Genomic DNA, 26,574 nt, shown 5'->3' on the forward strand with positions numbered 1-26,574 from the left:
TAAAGGTATCCAGATTTTGTGGGTTCCCTTGGAGGAGGCCAAGAAATAAAACAAAAAATGGCAAAAAGGGGTGTAGAAGAAAACTTGTGTTTTTTTCCCCCCCTGAAAATGGCATCCACAAACTGTTTGCGGTGCTAAAATCGCCATCTTCCCAGCTTTCAGGAACAGGCAGACTTAAATCAGAAAACCACATTTTTCAACACAATTTTGTCATTTTACAGGGCAACACCCAATTTTTACTATTTGTTTTTTAAATGCTTTTAGCCCCCCTTCCAGTTATTGCCAGAAATGGATGTGAAACCAATGTGTAGATCCTTCAAGGTTTTCTTACAGAAAGTAACAGCTAAAATAAAGAAATATTCACATTGAGGTGAAAAAAAGAGCCATTTCTGTCCACGTTTTCTTCTCGAACTTTCCAGCTATGGCAGATTTTTGAAAGCAATATACTGTTAAGTCTGCTGGACTCTTCTCGTTGCGGGGATATATAGGGCTTGTATGTTCATCAAGAACCCTAGGTACACAGAGCCAATAAAGGAGCTGCACCTTGCAGTGGGTTTTCATTGTATACCGGGTATATACCAATTCATTTTGTGAAATTTAAAGAGTGAAAAGTAGGTATCAAGGAAACCTTTGTATTTCCAAATTGGGCACAAGAAAAGGTGGTGAGAAGCAGTGGTTATTTGCACATCTGTTAATTCCAGGGGCCCCACACTAACATGTGAATTACAGGGCATTTCTCAAATAGTCGTCTGTTTTACAAACTGTGTTACATTTGGAAGGAAAAAATGTAGAAAAAGACAAGGGACAATAACACTTGTTTTGCTATTCTGTGTTTCCCCAAGTCTCCCAATAAAAATGGAACATCACTTGCTTGGGTAGGCCTAATTCCCCCAATATGAAACGCAACATGGACACATCACATTTTTACATTGAAATCTGACATGTTTTTTGGGAAGTGCCCAGCTGTGGATTTTGGCCTCCAGTTCAGCCGGCACCTAGGGAAACCTACCAAACCTGTGCATTTATGAAAACTAGACACCTAGGGGAATCCAGGATGGGGTGACTTTTGGGGCTCTCACCACATTCTGTTATCCAGAATCCTTTGCAAAATTCAAAATTTGGCAAAACACTTTTTCCTCACATTTTCGTGATAGAAGGTTCTGGAATCTGAGAGGAGCCACGCATTTTCTTCCACCCTGTATTTCCCAAAGTCTCCCTATATAAATGGTACCTCACTTGTGTTGGTAGTCCTAGTGCCCGCAACTGGAAACGCAACATGGACACATCACATTTTTACGTTTGACAACTGACGTGTTTTTTGGAAAGTGCCTAGCTGTGGATTCTGGCTTCTAGCTCATCCGACACCTAGGAAAAACTAGCAAATGTGGACATTTCTGAAAACTAGACGCCTAGGGGAGCCCAGGATGGGGTAGCTTGTGGCTTTCTCACCAGGTTCTCTTACCCAGAATCCTTAACAAACCTCAATTTGGCCAAAAAAAACCCTCTTACCTCACATTTCAGTGCTACAAAGTTCTGGCTTCTGAGGGAGCCTCAAACTTCCTTCAACCCAGCATTCCTCCCACGTATCTCGATCTAAATGGTGCCTCAACTTGTGTGGGTAGACCTAGTGCCTGCAACAGGAAATGCCTCAAAACACAACATGAATACATCAAAGTTATCAATTACAAAACTACTTGTTTTTGCAGGAGGGAGAGCCTGTGTTTTTGGTCCTGGGCTCAGCAGCCATCTAGGGAAACCAACCAAATCCAGACATTTTTGAAAACTAGATGCCAGAGGGAGTCCAGGGAGGTGTGGCTTGCTTTGATCCCCCAGTGTTTTCTTAGCCAGAATCCTCAGCAAACTTCAAAGGTAGCTAAAACAAAATCCCATTTTCCCCACATTTCTGTGTGGGATCACCGCCCCAGCACAAATTTCCTACCACCCAACGTTCCCCTCAGTCTCCTGATAAAAATGTTACATCACTTGTGTAGGTGGGTCAAGTGCCTGTGACAGGGACGTGCCAAAAACATGTCGAAATTGAGGGGCGAACCAAAGCAGGAGAAAAAGTGCAGTTTGGAAAAAAAATAATTTTAGGCTGTATAGATGCAACAATGCTGGGTGGTAGTAATTTTCTGGATTCCTGCATATTCTGGAAGGTTCCATCACAAAAATGTGGGGGAAATGTGTGATTTCAAGCAAAGTTGGAGGTTTGTAGGGCATTGTGGGTAAGATAATGGGGCAGGGTGCATGTGAAACACACCACACTGGACTCACCCAGATGTTTAGTTTTCAGATGAGTCTAGGTCTCGTAGATTTTTCTACATGGCAGCATCCCAATGTCCAAAAGTGCAGCCCTCACCATTCTAAGTGGGACGATTTTGAGAGTTAGACAAGCTCTCATGGCCCAAGTATAAAACAAAAACCCCAAATAATCAAATGTCCACTTGCTTGCCGTTGGGATAAGATCTTTTAGTTTGTGGGGGGAGAGCAAAAAGACTGTTACCCCCTTTGGTTGGGGTGTGGGCATAACCATGGCCATACTGGTTGGTAGCCACCACCACTCTGTTATTTGTGTGTATTTTTTGTCATTTTTTTGTTTTAATTCCCTAGCATCTAGTAGGCTTGCTGCCCCCCACCCCGGAGAGTGGATCAGGGGTAATTGCCCCATCTGCCCACCAGTGGGCAGAACATCTTTGTCCCTATTTATTTTGTGTGTGTTTTTTTTTAAATCTCCCCTGGGTGGGTTGGGCCTTACAAAAATAGGCCGTTCTGCCCCCAAGGGGGGTGGGGAGGGCAAAAATGGCCAACAGTAATGTGCCCCCATGGTGAGCGACCCTTGCTCAAACCCATTCCAAAAACAAAACACACAGCAATCCCTGGTGCCTAAGTGATATTCCACCAAGGGGGGGGCAGAAGTGGCAAAAAATAAAATTTCCCCCCAGGGGAGCGACCCTTGCCTAAGGGGTTGCTCCCCTTGTGTGAAACTGATGTTAAAAAATAAATAAATCCCTGGTGTCAAGTGGTGATTACCCCCCCTTGGGGGCCGATTGGCCTAATAAAAATAGGCTGCTGGGGCAGAAATGGCCTAAAGAATTTTGGTCAACCTACCTATAAGTCCCTAGTATATGGCAGGGCATGTAGGTTTAGGGACCCCAGCATAGGTAGTGCACCCATAGGTGCACTGTTGAGGTGCTCAGTGTCATTTTAAAGCCAGGCCTGCCTTGCTGGCTGCTTTGAAATTAAAGTTATATGCAAGTTCGACTTTGGAATTAAAAGTAGTTCCAAAGTCTTAAACTACCTTATTTTTACATATGTCACCCCAAAGGTGTGCCCTATGTTCCCCTAGGGCTGGGTGCCATGTAACTATAAGCAGGGACCTTATAAAAATAATTTTATAAGCCCTGGTGAGGTAAAACAGCCAAATTCGTTTTTCCCTCATTGTAGTGAATTGCCTCCATAGGCTAGAATGGGGAGACTTTATATTAATTTTAAAAGTCCCCTTAAGTAACAGATACCAGAGGTCTGGTATCAAATTAATTGGTATAATAAATCCCACAACTTCCAGTTGTTGGATTTAATATAACTTGTTCAGGTAAAGGGTTTTAAACTTTACCTGAAAAGTTGCCAACTTCAGCCCTGCAGTGTTTTTGCTGCTGTGCTCTGATTGGCCAGCCTCTGGCAGCCTGGCCAGGCTGCCTTCGTGAGGTGTGAAGTGGCCTGGCTTCACACAAAGAGATGTGCCTGTGGGGGGGAGATCTCCCCTCAGCAGATGGTGAGGCAGGAAGGGGGAGGGCTGCCAAACTGGTCTTCAAAGGCAGAGAAGGACATTTGGAGCAACACCCCCACATCTTGCAAACCCAGACAATTAGGTGCCCCCTTGATTAGATTAGGAGAGGGGTGTGTTTAGGATTTTTAGCCACACCAGTGGGTGGGCTCAGCCAGATGTAACCTCCAAAAATCACTTTCAGCCATGATGGATTTTTGAGGAATGTTGCTCCCTGGGATTGATTTTTGCCACACTTCCCAGGAAGTGGTCATCACAGGGGGAAGGACCCTGCCCCTGATTGGAGAACCAGGACCCCCCTGTTTTTCACCCAGGAGCAGGGATAAAACTGGCAGACCTGCACCCACACCTCAGATCCCTATCAGATTCCAACAAGGAAGAACTACAGGAGTAGGACTGCCCTGCTGGACCCCTGACCTGCACCTGGACACTGCACTCTGGAGGACTGCACCAGCTGCACATTTGGGCTTCACCACTAAAAGGACTTTACCTGTCTTCTACTGCTTTAAGAAGGAACTCCCTGTTTGCTACAGGTACAAAGGAGATGCCCAGAGTCCCCTGCATCAAGTCCTGCAAGCAGAGCCCAGCTGACCAGCATCCAGTGGCCATTTGAGGATTCTGACCAGGTGCATTATGGGAATTGTAGTTCCAAGGAGCAACTCAGAGCTTTTGGAACCTTGGATCAAGTTGTGGAAACTTCAAGGACACAAAAAGGACCTCTGGAAGAAGATCAAGAAGTTTGGAGCAACTCCATAGGTTGAAGAGGTGCATTGTGAGAGTTGTCGTCCCAGACCCCAAGAGGCACACCAGAGCCTCTGAACCCTTGGCTGGTGCTGTGGACCACTTTCCCGAATCAAACACTTCTGAAAGTAAGTGTGACAGTGTTACCTCGTGGGTGGCCTGAACTCTGGACTTTGTTCCTTTCCAGTGTGACCTTTTTTTAACCCTTTTGAGCGCTAGTTGCTTCTATGCGCTAGAAAGCATTAATTCTTTAAAAATTCATATCTCCGGTTCCCCTTATCCGATTTTATTCATTTTGGTGTCATTTTAAAGATAAAAACATAATCTATTTTCATAGATTGATTTTGGATTTTTAAACTGTTTCCTGTGTTTTATTTAATTACTGTTTTGTGATATTTGAATGCTTTACGCTTTGTCTCCTAAGTTAAGCCTTGTTACTCATTGCCAAGCTACCAAGGGTTGAGCTAGGTTTAATTTACTGAGACCTAACTGGACCTAAGTGGAGTTTAGTGGCCTATTGCTAAGTGTAGGTACTTACCTTCCCTTACCAATAACCCATTTTCCAACAGAGGGGAAGGGGTTAAAAAGGCGAGTGAGGGAGTGACAGAGGTATATATGTACATACATTTCACAAATGTCAGGGTAAAACTTCAAAAAAAAAAATTTTTCTTCAATTCGTCAGTTGTTATCCATGCTCTTTTTACCTCTTTTTTTTTTTTTTTTTTTTTTTTTGGATACTCATTTTTTCACATTTCCTCCCACGAGGGTAGAATAACCACAACACTTCGGAGTCTACCTCAGCAGGATCTTGGATGCTGGTGCTTAGTGTCCTTCCAGTGATATGCCTGCAACTGCATGGAATTAATTTCTCTTGTAGACTTTCTTCAGTCACTACCAGCTCAATCATGCTCACAATTTCCAGCTCACTCGCCTGGTCTTGTGAGGGAGGTCGCAGGTGGACTGTTTTCCTCCTTACATGCCCAAGTACAAGACACTGTTGCAAGGGTCAGCCCTTAATCCAACACTTTTAAACATTACATACATTTGCTGATCAAGCTATTTAAGTAGTTTGGGTTTTGATGTATGTATTACACGGACAATACTCAACTGACCTTCACTCCAAACATGACCAGCATCGACTCCTTTGGTCACTTCCGTCAGTGAATGACAGCAGTGGCTACAATAGAACTCTTTGGAGTTTAACCTGGACAATTTGGAGGTTCTTTTGCTCAAACGCTCTTGCATGCATGCTGGCCATTGGAATTTTGGCCACCTTCCTGACAGGTTCGGCCTACCCTCACCTAAGGAAGTGAAAAAAAAAAGAAAAATCCGGGTGTTTATCTTGAGCCTGAACCTTCACTGTTTGATCCCGTAGAACATGTTCATCAGGAAAATCCAGTCTTAACTCTGAAAGAATGCTTGTGTAGTTATCCAGGCTCCCATATTGAGTCACCTATACTACTGTAATTTCCTCATTTTGGGCATGGACTTGGGCCATTTGAAGAAGTTGCAGAGGGCCCATAACAAAGAAGCTAGACTGACCCTCGGTCTTTCTTGTCTCTCCTCCCCGTTAGAGCCTTAAAAGCTCTCCATTGCATTCCACTAACAAAAAAGACCGAGTTAATGTCCTTGTGCCTGGTCTTTAAAGCGGTTGATTGCACTGAGCCAGATTACTTAATAACTTACCACAAATATTCACCAACTATACTCCATTTTGATTCTCCTGTGAGTCTGTTGCTCACTGTCCCCAGAGTTAGGTGGTCACGCTCAGGGCAGCATTATTGCGGAATGAGCTCCCTTTAGTTTTCATATTGTCTTGCTGGTCTTCTTAACGCCTACGTTTTCAGCACAAAGACACCTCTTTAGTTATTGCGCCTTAAAAAAATATATAACCTACATACACCTCAGAGCATGATGCTCAATAGAATTCCATCTAAAAAACCTGGCAGGGCATCCATGTTGAAATGCTAAATTCTTCTGGATTGCACCTCTTGTAGGAAAAAAGCTAAGAGCTGAGGGATATAAGCGAGAAAATCTTAGGCCATTGTTTAGCAAAGTTGCTACATTCAACATGTCTGATTGACATATTTGCATACATGGTAGACTGCTTCACAAAACACCAGTAGCTTATGCTAATCATAGACAGTAAATATATGTTCGTAACACAACTCATGCTATCAGTGCTAGTGTTTCAGTCCCTCCCTCACCCTCTCCCCCACCCCCCAAATACACACATGTACATTCTAGTTTGCTGTGCTTTTTATGGCTTACATGTTGAGCTTTAACCATTGGAAGTAGGTACGGGAGAGAAGGGATTTGTACAGATGACTGCATCAGAGGTCTTTAGATTTATGCTGCCACCTTGGAACAGTTTTATGGGGAAGATTTGAGTAACTATAAACTGTGGAAACCTGTTCATCCGTTAAACCAAACTTCATATTGATTACTGTAACCTAAGAAAGCATGAAACTGTCAGAACTATCTTTATTTAAAAATACGTTAAATGGGAAATAATGAATTTCAGTGGGTTTTGTTTATTGTGAGGAATAATGAACATGATGCAAAACATCCCACCCTTACTATTCCTGTTGATTAGCCACCACACAAAACCTGGCAAGAGATACAGAATTGTATAACTTCCTTAAAGAACATGAAGTAAGTTTACTTGTGTTGGAGACTGGGTTCATATGTAGTTCTGGCATTCCTTTTATAGAACTAGTCTATAGTCGTTTTTGCCTATTCTACTAAACACAATGAAGAAATTTAGAAAAGATGGTGGTCACCGGCATACTTAAAATTGATTAATCGTAAATACTTTGTGTACCTTGAAATTGGTCAGCACAAAGGTGAACTCTTTCTGAATCTTTAATCACTGTTTAAATGTCAGAAAAAGTATCCAGGGTGAACAGACTACTATTGAAAAGTTGGTTGTTCTTTGATCCAAATCTGGAACATTATTGTAAATGTTAAGGCAATATTTTGGAGGTTAAGTAGCATATCTGATCTAATGATGCTGAGAACCCATGGCAAATGTGGGTGATCACTGCACTTGGTGGCCAGTGACTTTAAATTCCTCAGCGTTGTGTTTACTTCCACAGGGCAGAGAGTACTATCAAAGTTCAGAATTTCTTTATCTTCTATATTTATTCTCTTTCAGTATGAATACTGATAAGCAAAGTCTTGGTAGACGCCATGGTCGATCGAGTGTTAGTCTTGTGTCACTGGCCACAGAGAAGAGTTCTATAAATTAAAAAGCCATCATTGGGTGAGACTTTCCCCATGGCTAAAGGCATAGAAATGGCAAGGGAATTGGAAGAGAAGAATGTCTGTTGTGTGCAGAGAAGCATCTCAAACAAGGAAAACTGATGTTACACAGATCTAGGAAGGAAGGAATGGTGGCAGAGAAGTAGGCCATAACAAGGTCTTTAAGCCAAAGATTGTGTTTCAGGTGAGATGAGAGATGACTGTTTTCCGAAGTCCGTGACTTGTAAGTCATGTGGGGATGTTGGGCACTTCAATAAAGTGTCAGTTTAGAAACATAACTTTAATGTTCATGTGTAATGGCAACCCAGGCTACCCAAGGGGTGCACATAAAAACTGATATACCTCTTAGTTCACTATTGACGTTGTTGGCAGGGTGGGTTTCTAAATTCATGTTTGAAAACTATCACTTAAAAAAACAAAATCAGTTCACTGATTTAAGGTGAAATGGCTCTATATGCTAATAAATGTTTTCAATTCTGAAGACACTTGACCATATTTTTACTTATTTGGTGCACGAAATCTTTAAAAAATGAAGGTGTTCCTAAAGTTATAGGGTGCAGGGCACCTTAGTTTCTTCCTTTAACTTCAAATAACCTTTAAATAAATGATTGCCCGTTTATTCAAAATGTTTTTAATATTATCGTTGAGTACAGTAATGGGCAGCCCAGTGCGGCTTTTGACCGGGGAGCCAAAAAGGTCAGGAGGGTGGCATGCGACCCTCAGGCTATACTTTGAGTCCCACAGCTCTAGTTCAAGGGCTCTCATTATGGAAAGGGCCCGTGAGGGTCCTCTTAGTGCCATACTTGCTAAATTCCCTTTGAGATCTTTGTTGGCCTTCAGTGGATGTGCAGGTAGATTTAATGGTTTAATATTGTTCCATCTGTGCCAATGTAGTTGAAAAAGAAATGTGCACTGATGATTTTGGTGGATCTACCTAGTCAGCCGTGGGACAAGTTTACTGTTGTTTTTATTGGCCCATTTGGAAGATTGCAGTTGCAGTAACTGTTTGCTGGTGTTTTGTTTTGATTACCATTGAAATTCTCTCAAGTTGAGATCCAAAGCCTATCCCACCAAGAACAACTCTTACAAGCCCATTTAATACAATATTCATTAGCACAGAACTTAAAAAATATTGATGAAATATTCATAATTCCTGCAAACTTACTTGATCAGTCTATTAATTCATCACAGTTCACAAAATGAAAAGTAAATTCCTAATAGACAAAACACATAATTTACATCCAGAATTCGTAGTTGACAAAGCCCAGAAAAAAGGAACAATAACAAAAAAGCCCCCAGCAACATGAACTAAATCAAGATATACTGAAGTTCTTTAGTGGCAACCAAGACCCCTGTTGTGTATCCAGAGTTCAGAGTCAATGTATAGTTGTAGGAAAATGCCTCCTTTGGACACGGTTACCCCCACTTCTTGCCTGGTACATGATGAGATTTTGATTGAAAGTGCACTAGGTTCCTTTTAACCAGGTCCCCAGTGCCAAATCTGTTTCCCAAAACTGTACAGTTGTTTCCCCAATTCGCAAACTCGTGAACACCCTCATTACGTTTGTAGTAAATGGTACCCCTGGCACATTGGGGTACTGATATACTAAATAATTTCCCTAAGGGCACCAACACGAATTGTGCCTCCCTAAGGGACCCTTCACCAAGCACAAGACATTCTGCCACTGCAGACTGCATGTCTTGGGGGACCTGGCACAAAGGCTGTGTGCCATCTCGTATTATAACTTTTGTCTGCACTAACGCTACATGTAATATATGTAATTCACCCCTATAGTAGGCCTAACAGCCCTAATGTAGGGTGCATAATATTACATGTGAGTGCTTATCTGCAAGAACAGACGTGCACCTGCTATGTTTTTGTCTATTCTTAAAATAGTAAGTGGACAGAGAAGCCATTTTAAATGCTTGTGCTGGACACTGGTTCCCCAGCTACATGATGACTTAACTGAAGATAGGGATGTTTGGGATCAAACATCTCGTATTGGTAAGCCCACACTGATTCCAGTGATGGATTGATCAAACCTTGCACCCAGAAGGCACCTTAGTGGTGCCCCTTGAAAACCTACCAGACTCTGGTGTGCTTGCTAGTTTGAGCCAACCTGCCACCATGAGACAAGATTCTAACCTCCTAGGGTGACACCCTTTGCTCTCGGGCAGTCAGCTTCAAAGCCTTCCCTGTAAGAGGTGTTGCGCACCCCCCACCCAACAGGATGTCCTGCAAATATACCTTCCAAGGCGGGAAGCTTCAAAGAAGCCCACTGCCCTTGATCTGCAGATCTGGCTTCCCTTACAAGGGAGTTGCCGACCCACCTGCCTCAGGACCCATTTGGCTCCTGGACAGGTGGGAAATTTTGTATTCAAAAAGGTGTGTTCACTCCTCAGGTCAGTAGCACCCCTAAGGTTAGATACCTGATGTGTACACTACATTTCAGGGTTATGCCAACTTTCCATAAGCAGTGGTCATATAGGGGGTGTATAGACCCCAAGGGCAAGTAACCCATTGGCTACTACCCTAAACTCTTCGTAATGCCCCTAAATTCAGTATTCAGGGGAGCCACTGACACCAGAGAAGCAGGTCCTGATGACTTAAAAAGCCCAAGGACACTGAAGAGCCACGAAAGCAGAAGAGGAGAAAAGAAGCAGCTGACCTAGTACCAACCCCGCCAGCCTGTCTGCATCTAGCGTCCAAATCTGTGCCAAAGTTGACTCGTCCTGCAGCTGTAACTCTAGAAACCCGGGAGGACTGCCTGCCTGCCTTTGGAAAAGACTCAAGACCTCCCATGAACAGCAGACCTGTTCTCCAGCGAGCCTCCGGAACTGCCAAAATCTGACACCTGAAGTCACCACTGCACCTGCAGCCTCTGACCTGAGTTGAAGTGGACCACCAGTGTCAACAAGGTTCCCCAGCCCTCCAGAGTCTGAGTTCATAGTGGTTTCACCTCTCCTGGACTCTCACATGACCCCCTGCAGCCTCTGCACACAGTCCACCCCCCTCCCTTACCACAACTGCTCTGGTCAGAAAAACCTGACACCTGAAGACACTTCTGCACCGGTCACCCCTAAGCGGTGGAAAAGAGGACCAAAGGTGCCTACCTGTGCCTGAGTTCTGTGAGTCCTGAACCCCGCTGGTGGTTCTGCCCGACTGGCCTTCTGGCCAGAGCCTGCAGCTTCTTTTTGAAGTGACAGGTCTCCATTGAAATGCATTTGGCACCCAATGCTGTTCTGCACTCTGCACCCCGCCACCCCTGTGCTGCTTGTGGTGTACTGCTGGTACTGACTTGGACCTTGCCCAACACTCACCTTAACTTCTGGAGATTGGTCTTGTAGGTTGCTGTACACTACCTGTTTGCAGAACTTGTTTTTCCTCCCATATGATAACATTGCAGAACTCAGAAATTGCACTGTGTCCACTTTTTAAAGTGAAAAGAGTTCCTATTGAAAAACGTACTTGCTTAAAAAAACTTTCTCTAATGCCTAAACACATATAAAGATACTTGCTATTTTTATAAATTGGTGAGGATCTCCTTTTTGAGTCATCTTATTTATTGACTGTTTGTATTTGTGGATCTCTTGCACTACTGTTTGTTAAGCCTAAGGCTGCTCGACCACATTACCCCTAAATAAAGCAGGCCCTGTCCACTCATTGGGGAACACCTGGACTTTTTACACGGTGTTTCTGATGGATACAACTACCTGTGGATTCCTCACCTAAGGAATTCTCCCCATGCGCAGCATTCAACGGAAACTTCTCTCTCTAGCTCTGCACGTCGGCGAGGACGTCACAATTGCCCGACTCCACGTGGCTCCATGTGACGTCATCGTGGCAATAAGAGGTCCTCGCTGCCGTGCTGACGTCAGTTCCCTTTTTTCCGTGCCTTCGATAACGGTTACTTTTCTGTTACACAAAGTATCCCTTCCGAAGAGCTAACGATACAGGTATTTCCAGGATGTCGGCTCAGAAAAAGTCTGGTTTCAAGCCCTGCAGGGAATGTGGAGGTCTCATGTCTGTGACTGATCCACACAATGATTGTCTTTGGTGCCTCAGTTCCAATCACGACGTCCAAGAATGCGGATCCTGCCAAAAGATGAATCCTAAGGCATTGAAGGTACGCGAGGCGAAGCTTTACTTGGCGAGGTCCAAGAAGGAGAGGAAGCGGCACCATCGGTCCTCTTCTGGAAAGTCTTCCCATAAGAAGCAACGTCATCGTGACTCCCGACGTCGGTCCAGAAGTCGGTCAGCGTCGAGGTCTCCATCGTCCCGGGGCCGCCAGCCTTGGGAAGTGAGTCCAACTGTGTCCCCTCAACCTGTGATGCCGCAGACATCCCCGGCGCCATCAGTCTTTGAAGTCGTGGAGCCTCAAAGTGATCTGGCTTCGTCAGTGCATCCTGAGCCTGAAGAGTCCAGCCCGGCGCTGGCACCGGCTCCACAGGCTTATCCTTCGTTCCCGGGTACGGATCCTGCGGCATTCCTTAATGCCATGTTTCAGATTTTTCAAAATATGGCTCCGGGAGGTGGTGCGCCGGCTGGCCCCACTGGTCCCCTGGATTTCAATCTCAGCGTTCCGGCTCCATATAGACCGACGCCGTTTATGCCATTTTGTTCGGCTTGAGATTCGAGTCAGGCTCCTGTGCCGACAGTGCAGCCCTCGACGTCGAGAGTGAGACCTTCGACGCCGGTGTCGGAGGTGATGGAGCCGAGAGGTCGGATGTCGGCATCTGATGCGGGTGCCTTCTCCATGGCGCCGATGGATCCATCTGCGGCGTCGGGTGGATCGGGAGAACCTGTCATGACGCCTTCGCGGCACCATTCACAGACGTCGCTCCGCTCCATGTCGACGCTGGGGCTCGAGGCCAAGTTGAGGTCACGTCGAAAGGCACTTAGACTTTTAGAGGAGAGGGAATATCAGCAGCAATTCCTCGAAGAAGGGGAGATCACTGATCCCCCAGGGTGACTTCCCTGGGTTGGACACAGCAAGTGGTCTTGATACCTCTCCAGAGTATGACTTGGCCTCTCCTGGTGAATATACAGAGGAGGCAGCCTCTTACCGCTCTGTTATTAGGAAGGACGCAGCATTTCTGGATCTTTCTTTACCGACGGCACAGGTGAAGACCAACCTTTTGACTGAGGTTCTACATCCTGCTACAGCCATGGCGGATCCTCTTCTACCATTTAATGAAGCCCTGATGGATCCGATCGAAGAGATTTGGAAGAAGCCTGTTTCCTCTTAGGCTGTTAGTAGGTCGGTGGGCAGGCGTGTTAGATCTGCGTCTGGGGACCCGGAGTTTTTGTCTAAACACCCTTCACCTGAGAGCTTGGTGGTGCAAGCATCCTGTTCTTCGAGGTCAGCCCCTGGTTCGTTTCCAGGAGTACCATCGGACCGGGAATCCAAGCGGATGGACCAATCGGCCAGGAAGGTGTTTTCTTCTTGCAGCATGGCTCTAAAATCTGGCAATGCAACATGTATTCTGGGCAGGTATACCCATGCCATAATGGATGCGACGAAGACTGTGCTTCTGGACATGCCCCAGGACTTGCGTAGTCTTCTTTCGGACGCTCAGGTGGCGGCTACGCAGGTTATTCAGACAGGGCTGGATACCAAGGACTCTATTGCAAGAGCCACGGGGACTTCCGTTGCCTCCAGACGGCATGCATGGTTACGCACTTCCGGATTTTCGACAGACGTCCAATCTACGTTGCTGGATCTGCCCTTTGATGGGGCAAAACTGTTTGGTTCAAAGGTGGACTCTGCACTAGAGCGCTTTAAAGAATGTAGGGCCACAGCTAGATCTTTGGGTCTGCAGGCTGCTTCTAGCCCATTTCAATCTTTTAGACGGCTGCGTGTTTTTGGAAGAGGTGCTTCCTTTCGTGGGAGATCACAGCAACCGGGGCAGCTGTCCTCCAGCCTCCCTTATCGCTCATACAGGGGGCGGGGTAGAGTCCGCACAAGAGGTGCCACCCAGCAGCAGCACCCTTCCTCTTCCTCTGGGGGGTTACCTCAAGGAAAGCAGCCTGTGTCCTCTTGCCATTGTTGCTCATACCTCTCCGGTAGGGGGGAGGCTTTCACTTTTTCTCCCCATATGGGAGTCCATAACAGACTCTTGGGTCATCAGTTTGATGAGAAGAGGTTACGCCCTTCCCTTTCGGGAGATTCCTCCTCCCTACCCTCCCAGTCCTTCCTTTTGTTCAGAAGATCATCTCCTGCTGTTACAACAGGAGGTTCTCTCCCTATTATTGAAGGGTGCAGTGGAGTTGGTTCCAGAGCAAGAAAGTGGTCAGGGGTGTTATTCCAGGTACTTCCTGATGAAGGATGGTCGTCTGAGGCCTATTTTGGACCTGAGGATTTTGAATTGGTTCCTCAAACAGGAGAAATTCAAAATGCTGACTCTATAACAGGTGCTTTTGGCGTTGGACAAGGAGGATTGGATGGTGTCTGTCGACTTGCAGGATGCTTATTTTCACATTCCCATTCTCAAGTCGCACAGGAAGTATCTCCGGTTTGTGGTAGGATCGCAGCACTACCAGTTTGCGGTCCTTCCTTTTGGTCTTCCGCACCAAGGGTCTTCACGAAGGTGATGGCGGTTGTTGCCGCACACCTCAGGAGGAAGGGAGTAGCAGTATTCCCTTGCCTGGACGATTGGTTGATCAAAGCAGAGTCTCCGGGGCTTGTGTTGCGTCATCTACAGCTGACAATCCAGTTGTTGTTCAGTCTGGGTTTTTCAATAAATGTGCCCAAGTCTTACCTAGAGCCCTCTCAACGTCTCCTGTTCATAGGGACAGTACTGGACACGACATTGAATCGAGCCTTTCCTCCGCCACAGCGGATACGGGACATTCAGGCGTTGGTTCCAATGTTTCAAGAAGGTAGTTCCGGTCCTCAAGGTCCTTCGTTTGCTCGGTCTGTTCGCTTCTTGCATTCTGTTGGTCACGTATGCACGCTGGCATATGAGGGCTCTTCAGTGGTGCCTCCGCAAGCAGTGGTTTCAACACAGAGGAGATCTCGGGGAATCGATAAGGATCTCCAGAGACACTGCAGCGGATCTTCGGTAGTGGGCTGTGGAAGGCAACCTTTCTCAAGGGAAGCCGTTCTTGCAGCCAACTCCAGTGGCCACGGTGATAACGGATGCCTCCACTTTAGGGTGGGGAGCTCATCTGAAGGATCTGGAGATCAAGGGTTGTTGGTCTCCAGTAGAGCAGAGGTTTCATATCAATCTGCTGGAGCTGCGGGCGATTCGTTTGGCCCTCAAGGCCTTCCTCCCTTCCCTTCGCAGTCCGTCAGTTCAGATTCTAACGGACAACACGACCGCGATGTGGTATATCAACAAACAAGGGGGTGTAGGGTTGTACCTTCTTTGCAGAGAGGCTCTGCGACTCTGGTCCTGGGCTCTGGACCATCGGCTTTGTGTAGTGGCAAACCATTTGCCCGGGGTCCAAAACGTACGGGCGGACAAACTCAGTCGCTTCTTCTCGGACGGCCATGAGTGGCGTCTGCATCCGAATCTAGTTCTTTACATCTTTCGGATGTGGGATTTTCCCCATATAGACCTCTTTGCCACTCAAGAGAACGCTCATTGTCCGTCGTTCTGCAGCCTTCAGTATCCGATGCAAGGAGCGTTGGGGGACGCGTTTCAGGTGTCCTGGTGCGACCAGTTGCCTTACGCGTTTCCTCCCATACCCTTGATTCCTCGGGTTTTGAGGAAGATTCGCCAAGACCGGGCCCAAGTCATTCTGATAGCTCAGGATTGGCCACGAAGGGTGTGGTATGCAGACCTTCTCCGACTCTCACTGTACCTGCCGCTCCGTCTCCCTCTCAGGGCAGACCTCCTCTCGCAGGGGCAGGTTCTACACCCCCACCTCCAGAGCCTGCACCTTCATGCCTGGAGGGATGAACGGGGCAACCAGAGTTCCTTTTCTCTCCCACCGGAGGTGGTGGACGTTTTTATCTGCCAGGCGACACTCCACCAAGTCGGTCTATGCAAGTAGGTGGGCTAATTTTGTTCGTTGGTGTGGAGAGAAGAAAATTGATCCCTTAAATGCCCATCTTTCTGATATTTTATTGTTTGCATTGGCTCACCGTGGTTGTGCTTTGGCCACGGTTAAGGGTTATCTTTCGGCCCTTTTGGCTTTTTTTTTATATCTTCCAGATCAGCCCTCGCTATTCAAATCTCCTTTGGTTGTTCTATTTTTGAAGGGGCTTACTAATAAATTTCCTCCCAGGCCTTTTATTATGCGCAGTGGGACTTGAATTTGGTATTAACTTTTTTGATGGGCTCCCCGTTTGAGCCACTTCATTCCTGCCCATTAAGATACTTGTTAGAGTTCCGGTTGGATGAACAACTCTTTATCGGATACGTGGGGAAGAGGAAGGGGAAAGCCGTCCACAAGAGAACGCTCTCCAGGTGGGTCGTTCTTTGTATTAAAAGATGTTACTCTTTGCAAAGAAGGATCCTCCTGAGGGGATCAGGGCTCATTCCACAAGGGCCAAGTCCACCTCATCGGCTTTGGCAAGGGGTGTTCCGATGGTGGACATCTGCAAGGCTGCGACTTGGTCTTCCCACACCTTTGTGAAGCATTATTGTTTGGATGCGGAGGTGCGGAGGGATGGCCCTTTTGCGCGGTCGGTGCTGCAGGATTTCCTGGTTTGACCAGATGGACACCCTCCTCCAAGGTGGTACTGCTTTGGGACTCTATTCATTAGGTGAGGAATCCACAGGTAGTTGTATCCATCAGAAGAGCAAGTTACTTACCTTCGTAACGCTTTTTCTGGTGGATACATTAGCTACCTGTGGATTCCTCACGGTCCCTCCCGCCTCCCCGTTGTCTGTCTGGTCATACCAGGATCGCCTTGGGTGTGCACTTCAGTGCTTTAGTTTCAAGGTTTCTACATATGTATATATGTTTATAGTTCTCTTTCAAGTTATTTTCAAGTTTGCAAACCATTCATGTTGGTATGTGCCCTTTTTTAAAGAATTGTGTAAAGATTTTAGATGAAGATTTTCTATAAAGTTTATTCTTTTTAATCTTAAAGGGTGTAGATTGTCAATGTTCTTTATATGTTTCAAAGGCACGTCAAAAATGGCGTGAACTGACGTCAGCACGGCGGCGAGGACCTCGTTTTGTCACGATGATGTCACACGGAGCCGCGTGGAGTCGGGCATTTGTGACATCCTCGCCGACGTGCAGAGCTAGAGAGAGAAGTTTCTGTTGAATGCTGCACATGGGGAGAATTCATTAGGTGAGGAATCCAAAGGTAGCTAATGTATCCACCAGAAAAAGCGTTACCGAAGGTAAGTACCTTGCTCATCTAGTTATTTTGTATACCACTTAAAGAACTAGCTTCCTACAATATGTTTTTTACTCCTTTTGGGCCAACAAGAACAGGCAATTAAACATTGATGTACGGTTCGGTGGCACGTACTAAATATTTATTTCACCTTCATCAGGACCAAAACTTTCAACAGAAGTTAAAGAAATAAGAATCTTCAGTCTCTTAGCATTATTGGATGTTCGCCTCTCCGTTATGAAGGAGTATGCTAAAACACCTAACAGGTTGGATCCAAATAAAACTACATAGATGGGTTCTACAAATCATCGAACAATAATATGCCATGCATTTCAAATCTTTCTCCCACGATTCCACCAAAAGGTGCACTGAAACTTAAGCTGCATCTATTAAGAAAATAGATTTCATCCCTACTACAGAAATAAGTTATAGAACCTGTTTCTCCCTCTCAGAGGAAGAAGTGTCTATTCAAGATATTTTTGGTCCCCAAAATGCCCCCAAAAATGAATATTGTCCAATTTAAGAGACAGAAATTCAGCATGTGACTTTACAATAAATCTATTCAGTTGATAAAAGGAATGTGGATGTTTGGTGGATTTAATGGATTTGTTTTTTCAAACCAAATAATGGATAAACACACATTTTTAAGGTTTACCACAGGTAAATTGCACTACAAGTACAGAGTTCTCTCTTTCAGTCTGAATTATATTCCAAGAACGGTTTCCAGACGCACAGCACTAGTAGCACATTTCTCTCGCTAAAGGAAAATAAGATTGGCTCATAAAAGCATACTCCCCAGAGATAGTTCGTTGAGATTAAAGCTTCACTATCCAGTTACTTCACTGTCCTGGATTTTCAGGTCAGTCATCAAAAGTTATATGCAACACCAGTTCAGATTGTGTACTTTTAGGAGCAGAGAAGTGTCTCCTTCGGGAGAGTGTCTTCCTTTATGAAGCTAAGTCATCAGCTTCTTCAAACTCGGTCTTCTATGGAAACGCAAGTTTCTTCCATGCTAAGAGCGATCCCATCTTGGATTTTCCTAGTTCTAAATGCATCCTTCAACTTAAAATCTTCAGCAGTGCAAGGAAGATGAGTGGAGCCAACACAGGGACAGCTGGATTGACCAGCTGATCCTCACGGTTCAAGCAAAAGGCTCACTCAAGTGGTGTTCTCAGAAAGAAAAGAACTGTATAAAGTGACTCCCTTCTTCCAGGAACTCACATGCAGTAGTGACTGATGAATCTTACTGGCTGGAGAGCCCATCTGCAAGACTTATAGATACAGGGAATGTGGTAGGAGAGACAGCAACCTTATATAAATGTGCTAGAACTCAAAGCTATAACTAGCATTGAAAGGTTTTTATCCTTCCATAACTTCAAGAACACAACCAGGATATATTAGTTAAGCAAACTGGGAAGCATCAGATCCAGAACTTTAATGCTGGTAGCTCAAGCAATTTGGCATTGACTTCTTGCAAGTCATTTGTCCATTCAAACAGAACACCTACCAGGTCTCCAGAAGTGCTAAGCAGATCTTCCAAGCAGATATTGCAATGAAGTTTGCGAGCGAGGAGGTTAGTGACAAGGTAATTCTAGATATTTTCCGGGAACTGGAGCTATACACAAGTAGATATCTTTTTGCTATCCATCTAAACACAAAATGCACAGACCTGATGGGAGCCAGATTTACTGAGCGATCCTCTTTTGACGAAGTAGTAACAAATTTCGGTATGGTTTACTACTGTTACCTCGGAGTCCACAAGTACTCACATTGCTTGAGGCAACTTGAAAATTATTCTCATAGCTCCAGAATTGCCATGATAATGGTGATACCCAGAACTCCTCCACCTGTTGTGCACAAGAAATGCAGGCCAAATCTTCTATTGAAGATGCAAGGGAGAATACAAGCATGCAGCCCACTGTCATTGATTCTTCGTGCATGGTCACATAAACCTAGACTATATGAATAAACTTGAAGAAGCCAATGTCCTTCCACAAGAATATCATATAATTTAAAATGGAAAAGATTTGTCATATGGTTTTTCAAAAACAAATACAATCCAATTGGTCGTTGTTGTAACTATACGTTACTTACTCCACTTGGTGAATTCACAACAGTATTCGTCCACAAAAGTTCACCTGGTTGCAATTACTGCATACAGAAATGCTGAAATCAAAACCATTATCTTAATCCCAGTGATTAAATACTTTCTGAAGGGTATTAAGAAAACGATCTTTCCGAGACTGCAACCTTTTCCATGAATCTATTTTTTTTCTAAATTAATGGCTCCTCCTTTTCAGTCTATCCATAAGGCCACACTGCAGCATGTGACTTGGAAGTGTTTTTTTTTCTCTCCCTTATAGCAATTACATCTGCTAGAATGGTCAACGACCTTTAAGCCTTATCTTCAACCGAGCCTTATATTTTCTTCCGTCATAAAATAGAGTTGTCTTAAGAACGAGTCCAAAGTAGTTTCAGATTTTCCCATTAACCGGACTATTTCACTGCTGTTTTTTTTACTCCTAATCCTTAAGCTCCCAGACAGAAGTCACTTTTAGACTTATTTTTTTATTGTGTTTGGACAATCCTGTCTGAAGCCCTCAAGCAACAATTAATATCGGTTTCTGCCCTTTGCAAATGCAGTATTTGTAGCATGTTTGTATAGAAACAACTTGTGGTAGAGCGGCATGGGTGTTGCTTTAACCGAGAATAAGGATCATCAAAACGAAGGCAAGATTTATAACTTATTTGCAGTTGTATATTTTTTGGTGTTTATTGGGTCAGTGGCAGTTTCTGTAAAGTGCTGTTTAACGGCTTTTTAGAGCTAACTGACTGTCAGTGAAATGTTTAAAATTAACATTAAAGGATGTTTTCATGTGTTTTCTTACACCTGCAACTGTACTACTGTCACTCTAGTCCACTCTATGCCACCAGGACACACTTCTCTGCTAACCTCTGCCTCACGCCCCTCTGCCCAGCAATGTGCTCCGCCCCTCTGCACCACTCTGCTGTGCTCTTTGCCAGTGTACTTCACTCTATGCTAGACCTCTAACTTTTAGCTATGCTGAACAGCATCCACGCTGCTGTACTGCATGGCTAAAAGACATTGGCAAACCCAATAGCTCTTGCAAAGGCGAGAGCCATGGCTTTGCCTGTGCTTGTTTCTATTGTAATAGGGAAATGTAAGGTGCTATAGTTTTTTTTAAGGACTATAAATTTGTTAGACCCGGCAGCCTTGGGTTACCCCCCCTCCAAAACTTTGCCTACCTCCTCCACTTTTCTGACCTCATTTTTGTTGACTTTAGGACTCTGCACTTTACCACTGCAAACAAGTGCTAAGATGCTTGTGCTTTCTTCCCTAAAATATGGTAACATTGGTTTAACCCCAATTGGCATGTTTAATTTACTTATTTATAAGTCCCTAGTAAAGAGCACTACATATGCAGAGATTTACTGATTAAATGCTACTTGTGGGCCTGCAGCACTGATTGTGTCACCCACTTAAGTAGCCCTCTAACATGTCTCAGACCTGCTATTGCAGAGCCTGTATGCGGTTTTAAACTGCCATGTCGACCTGCCAAAATGACCCTTTTGCCAGGCCCAGACCTTCCCTTTTTATACATACTTTGCCCCTAAGGTAGGCCCTGGAGAACCCATAGGGAGGGTGCAATGTATTTAAAAATCTGGACATGTCATGTCCTGATTGTGAAAAACTCCCAAAGTAGTTTTTCTCTACAGCAAAGCCTATCTCTCCTGTAGAAAAACATTGGGATTGCCTTATTACAATTTGAATGTAATTCACAATATAGAAGATAAGTTTTTCGAGTTTGGTGTCTCTGGGCTCACAATTTATAATCATAACTTATGGTGAAGTCCAATTTTAAATTGCAGTTCTGAAAATCCCACTTTTAGAAAGGTGGCATTTTCTTAAGCCATTGGGCCTGCTGTCTGTCTCTGAATACATGTCTGGGGTGGGTGACAGCTGGGCTTTTGGCATTCCCTCTAGACAACTGCAGTCCAAGGGAGCTTAGGTGTGAGTTGATGAGCCATCCACCCCTGATGGGCTATCCTGGGCAGAATATGAGGAAGGAGCTGGGCACAGCCGCACACTCGCATCTGAATAGGCTGTGTCCTATCCCCACACAAAGGACTGCATACCCCCGCCCTGTAGTGAGTCTGGAGCCAGGGCAGGAAAAGAGGACCTCTGAGCACTTCAAAGAACGTTCCTTAAAGTCCGCTCCACTTCAAAGGCACAACTGGGTAGAAGTAATGGACCTCTTACACCACCACTTCAGCACGTCTGGACCCATGGATACTCTACAAGGAAGAAGAGCTGCTTTGCTGCTACAAGGACTGCAACTTTTTGGACTCCTGCTTTGCCGTGCTAACCTGCTGCCTCTTGCCTGGGAGTGAGAGGTACAGGACCTGCATCAATCCACCCCAGAACGACTCCAAAAGCCAGCTGACAGGTCTGTTCATGTTTTCTGAAGTCTCAAGGACATAAAAAAATGTCCTGTGTACCTGTACTCTGCCATCTGTGAGTCAGCTAGTGACAACCCAGTCCTGGACCTTTGGAAGTGAGGCCTAAAGTGGTTCTTCAGTTAACCCACTTATCCTCATCAAAACTAGTGCAGCTTTGCCATTGCACTGATCGGAACTGGCGCATCTTCGTCATGAGGTGGAGTGGGCCCAGCTCATCACCTTCTGAGCCAGTGCATCACCCTCCGAACCTATACATTCTCTGCTGCAGGAGCAGAACTGATGCATCGCATTTGGGACCAGGGCATTGCATCGGAACCAACGCATCACCGTCTTTGCATGGAGAAAACCAATGCATCTCCTTCTGTTACAGGATTGGCAACCGAAGCATCACCTCGACTGCACCTGGCATCTTCCTCGACGTTAATGAATCCAGGATTAAGGTACTTTTGTTCAGCTGGCCTAAGTGGGTCCATGTATCAAGCCGACGCTCCATTTGGCCTAAACTCTTGACTTATCCGGTCTGGCGCAACCAGAAGTAGCTTATTAGTGCTTCTTGCATCTAAGCACTTTTCTACAGTTTAGTCTTTACTAATTCATAACTCAAGTTATACTTAATTAATTTTAGTCGTTTTGGCCTAGTTTTATTTATTAAATTAAGTCTTATTTTTGTTAAGCAGGTGTATCTTTTTGTGTAGCGTTTTCACTGTTTTACTGTTTGAAGTGTGTCCCAAATTCTTTACACATTGCCTCTTAAGTTAAACCTGACTGCTCTGTGCCAAGCTACCAGAGGAGATGAGCACAGGTTAACCTAGGGTGTGTTTGACTTATCCTTCCTAGGATTGTGGTTCCTGCTTTTGGACAGGGTGCATACCCTGCCAGACAGAAAACCAAATTCTGCAAAGCAGAAACCCAATTTCTTACAGCATTCCAGGTTAATGCTGCAATACAGGTTCTATTAAAATAATTATCTAAGAGATAAAAATTCAGTAAATGCTACTGTTTTTATAATATAGGATTTACAGTTGTCTTTATTCCAAACTGTCCACCTCCGATGAACGAAAACACCCTCTCTTACTCACCATCACTCACTCACCATCACTCACTCACCATCACTCTCACCATCACTCACTCACTCTTTCTCTCTTTATTTGCTGCAGTGTTAGAGAAATGAATCCTTTGCTCTTCCACCTTGCCATTAAATTGAATGTCGTTATGCTTTCTGCACAATTGATAAAACAAACTCTTACCTGTGTGGGGCAAGATTTGCACCCTCTGGGTCCCACCAGTGCTAAAACTGCTACAAGGCAAGGTTAAATCAGGCAAGGTTCTGGTGAACTGCAGGTCTTGAAGCAAGGAAGTTATTGTGCCTGTTGTGACTGTACAGATGTGATAGTGGCATGCTGGTTTACAGTTGTAGGTAGCCTGCTTTGAAAATATAAATGCCGTCCTTCTCAATCCCTGCTTTCCCTTTGGGCACCACTTTAGTCCTATTTTTCTTCTGGTGCGTATATATTGCTGCTTTTAGGAAATCTAAATATTCTCTGATCTGTTATGCCCTTTGGAAGTTTCAGCGTTCTATAACCATTCAGTGGTTCAATTCATAAATTCCTTGCCATATTCTGCTTGCAGTTTTCGGATAACCTTTCTGACTCGGAAAATGAGGAGCCATTCAGAGGCCGGACTGCGCATCGATCTGCTTTCATCTCCAAAAGCAGCGGTCACACTATTGCTTCTCTGACAGGGTAAGGCACTGAAGATGTGGTTGCAGATTTCATTTGTAGCATGTGTGCACTTGATATCGCAGACTGATTATCATTGAATTGGTATTTGCGGACTCTTAATTGTGACTTCCGTTAGTAAGAAGGTCCAACATGTTAGGATGCAAAATGTATTTGGGGTACAGCTGTCTTAATCAGTGCTTGCGACACAAAAATGTGCCAGAGAGTTTGCAGTGGAGCTAAAGGCTCTTGTGTTCATCTCCTGAGAACTCGTTCATACTTTTAATGCTGCATCCTCTTTTTGAAGACCTGTCTGTCCATCTCAACACCTGCCCACATTCCTTCCCATTCTCTGATATTTTGGTCGAAGTGTCATTTTTCTATTCCACAAAATCCTTTGTTCCGTTCTTGTCATAAAAAGCATGGATTCTTTTCTAGGATTTTCTTTTATCTGATGATTTTTCTAGTATGTGAGAGCTGTCACCATTCACAGATTCTCATAACCCACAGAATTTCTAAGTTGTAATGAATACTGTAACAGTTTCTGCTCCATGCAAATATCAGCAGGTTAGGATCTGTCTATAAACTCTTGCAATGACTGTGTGCATGCTTCCAGTGCCATGTCAGCAGTGCCACATATGAGCACAACTCCTGCACACAAAGTCGCCTTCTCTTTTTTCATGCCTTTGTGGATCTGGAGTGCCACCTCTAACAAATTTGGTTGTTGCCAAAGAGTTTTCAATGCAGGTTATTTTGCAGTGTGGCGTAATATCACCCTTCGAAGGTGACAAGCTTCAAACCATGTTACATGTGCCAGAACCCAATGTTTGTAATGAACCTGCACAAAGTCCTCTGGTGATGCCTTCTGTGACAAATCGCAAAACCAAAGATAATTGCTGCAGTGGGCAGGAAGATATTTTTCTTAGTGCAATTATGAACTCTTTCTTTTGTTGATCTATAGTGTTCTTCTCTCAGACTTGGCGCACAAGGTTTTTACCTGTGCTGTTTGAAGACCTGTACAGTGCATTTCCTCAGTCGTTATAAGCTAGGGAAGATGCAGTTAAGTAGATTTGATGATCTTGTTTAGGCACTTGCAACCCAGTTGCTCGTTCAATGTGTGCCAGTGTTCTTATCAGAAGACACACTTTGATGCAGTCTTCTGGGTTTTCCAGAAACATCCCGCATCTTTCCTGGATGTGTTCTCGGATGGGGCTAGACTTTTTCAAGAAAAGGCCAATGAAACCTTAGAGTTTAGGGAAATAGCGCAGCTATGGCGAGCTCCTTGTGATTGCGGTTTTCTAGGGGTCTCTCCTTTTGCCAGCAGCAGCTGTCGTAGCCTATCCAACCACCTGTGCAGAACTTTCATGGCACATGTGGCAGAGGCAGCACCAAATGATAACTCAGCATCAGTCCTCTTCCTCTCCCAGTAGCAGCGATTTCAACCCATGTTAGATTGCCTTTCAAGGGGGCATGTTGCATGTTCTAGTTGGTTATGCTATCTCCTTCTGGACACATTCTCTATGTTTACACCTTATGTTTGTCAGCCTAGTCAGCATCCTCCCCAAAGAAGTATTGATGTACCCTCCAAAGGGCATATTGAGGTTTCACCCAAGTTGGAACAGAGATTGCGTTGTTGCTATTGGTAATTCCTGTTCCCAGAAGAACACTAGGGGTTTGAGACTGACCGTAGATCTTTGATTAAGTACCTGGTTCCATAATAAAGAGAAGTCCAAGAAGCTGCAGCTTTTAGCCCCTGGGGATTTAATGGCAACCATGTACCAGTCTCCAGTTCCCCCATTGAAGTGTCTGCATTTTATAATTTGACCAGACCTTTTCCAGTTCACTCCCCTGCTTTTCAGCGATTCAGGTCTTTACAAAGATCATGTCGGTTGCAGCCCATATTTGCAGACTTGGAGGTACCTGAATTATAATGTACCTTGATGGCAGTCTCACCACGAGTAGCGGTGGACCATCTACAAAAAACAATGTTGCTTTTGTCCTCCTTGGACCCTTCCAACAACGAGGCTAAATCTCATTTTGAACCTTCAGAGAGGTTCCCCTTTAACAGAGCCATTTTTCTCATGGTTTCCATCTCTTCAGCAAAATCTGGCTACTCAGTCTAATCACAATGTATTGGCCGAGAATTACTGTTCCACCCCTGTTGGGCCTGAAACTCTTTGGTCTGTCAGCAGCGTACATCGTGCAGTTATCTTACACTTGGTGTCACATGCAAGCCAATCAGTGGAATGTGCATATCCATTGGGGAAGCCTCTTGGGCAGGATCCATGTCTCAAGAGGTAGCTTAGGACCTCTGCTTGTGGGTGACGGACATCAGTCTGAACTATATCATACCATTCTGCTTACCACCTATGGCAGTCGCAGTGGTAACTGAGGCATCCTTTCTCAGGTTGAAATTTAAGTTGACAGTGTGTTAATTAGAGGCCTTTGAGCTACAGTGAAGTAGCTTGGTGGATCAATCTAGAAGCTGATAGTACACTGGAACTCCCCGACAGTCTAATAGTATACCTCAACGTTCGTCTAGTGGCAGACTAGCTCAGTAGTTCTCACAATCTGGTGCGCTTTTGGTAGACCATTTTGCCACCACTGAAAACACTGTGTTCAGCATTTTGTACTCTGGTGTGTTCTTTAGGGCCTCTATGAGACTGGTAATACCTTTCCATACATCCCCACTTCTTTTAATCCCATGGTTACTGAAAAAAGTCGGACCTAATCGAACACTGCTTGTTCTGCTAAATCCAGACTCTGCTTAGAGGGTCTGGTACTCTGAACGCTTGACTCAGCTCATTCACTCCACTTTTAGTGCCTTTTCAGGAGCACCTGCTGTCCTAGTAGCAGTGCGCAGTTTTACATCCAAACATCCACAATCTACATTTCTGTGACTAGAGAATGAACAGAACCAACTAAGAGGTTTCAGTCTTGTGTCTGCTGTGGTGACTGCCATATTGGCTGATCGCCGTCCCTCCTCCAGGGCTCTGTATTCAGGCTGTTGGGATTAAGTTGGGATATGCTGTGAAGAAAAACAAACCGACCCCCTATATGCAATGTTGTTTGTATTGTGTCTGACCAGCAAGGCTTTGCAATGTACACAATTGTGGGTTACTTATAAGACCCTGAAGAGAGGTTAAACTGGTTGGACACCCACATACCATTTTTTTCTATATTGATAGGACCCCGGGCTACTGTCCGGGCTATAAACTGTTTGTTTGGTTTGATGGAAATGACCATAACATGTGGCTTGTCCTCTACATTAAGGTGTTATTCC

At 44.8% G+C, this 26,574-nt stretch overlaps 1 protein-coding gene across 1 annotated transcript in view; it reads left to right on the forward strand.

Annotated features, from left to right (window-relative positions):
• Positions 1–26,574, forward strand: part of RNF169 (ring finger protein 169) — a 111,897-nt gene that overhangs the window by 52,130 nt on the left and 33,193 nt on the right. The window contains exon 3 of the mRNA XM_069203811.1: positions 23,203–23,315. Coding sequence (XP_069059912.1) covers positions 23,203–23,315 — 113 coding nt within the window. The remainder of the gene's footprint in view (positions 1–23,202; positions 23,316–26,574) is intronic.

Source organism: Pleurodeles waltl, chromosome 8, assembly GCF_031143425.1.
Source record: "Pleurodeles waltl isolate 20211129_DDA chromosome 8, aPleWal1.hap1.20221129, whole genome shotgun sequence".
NCBI lineage: Eukaryota > Metazoa > Chordata > Amphibia > Caudata > Salamandridae > Pleurodeles > Pleurodeles waltl.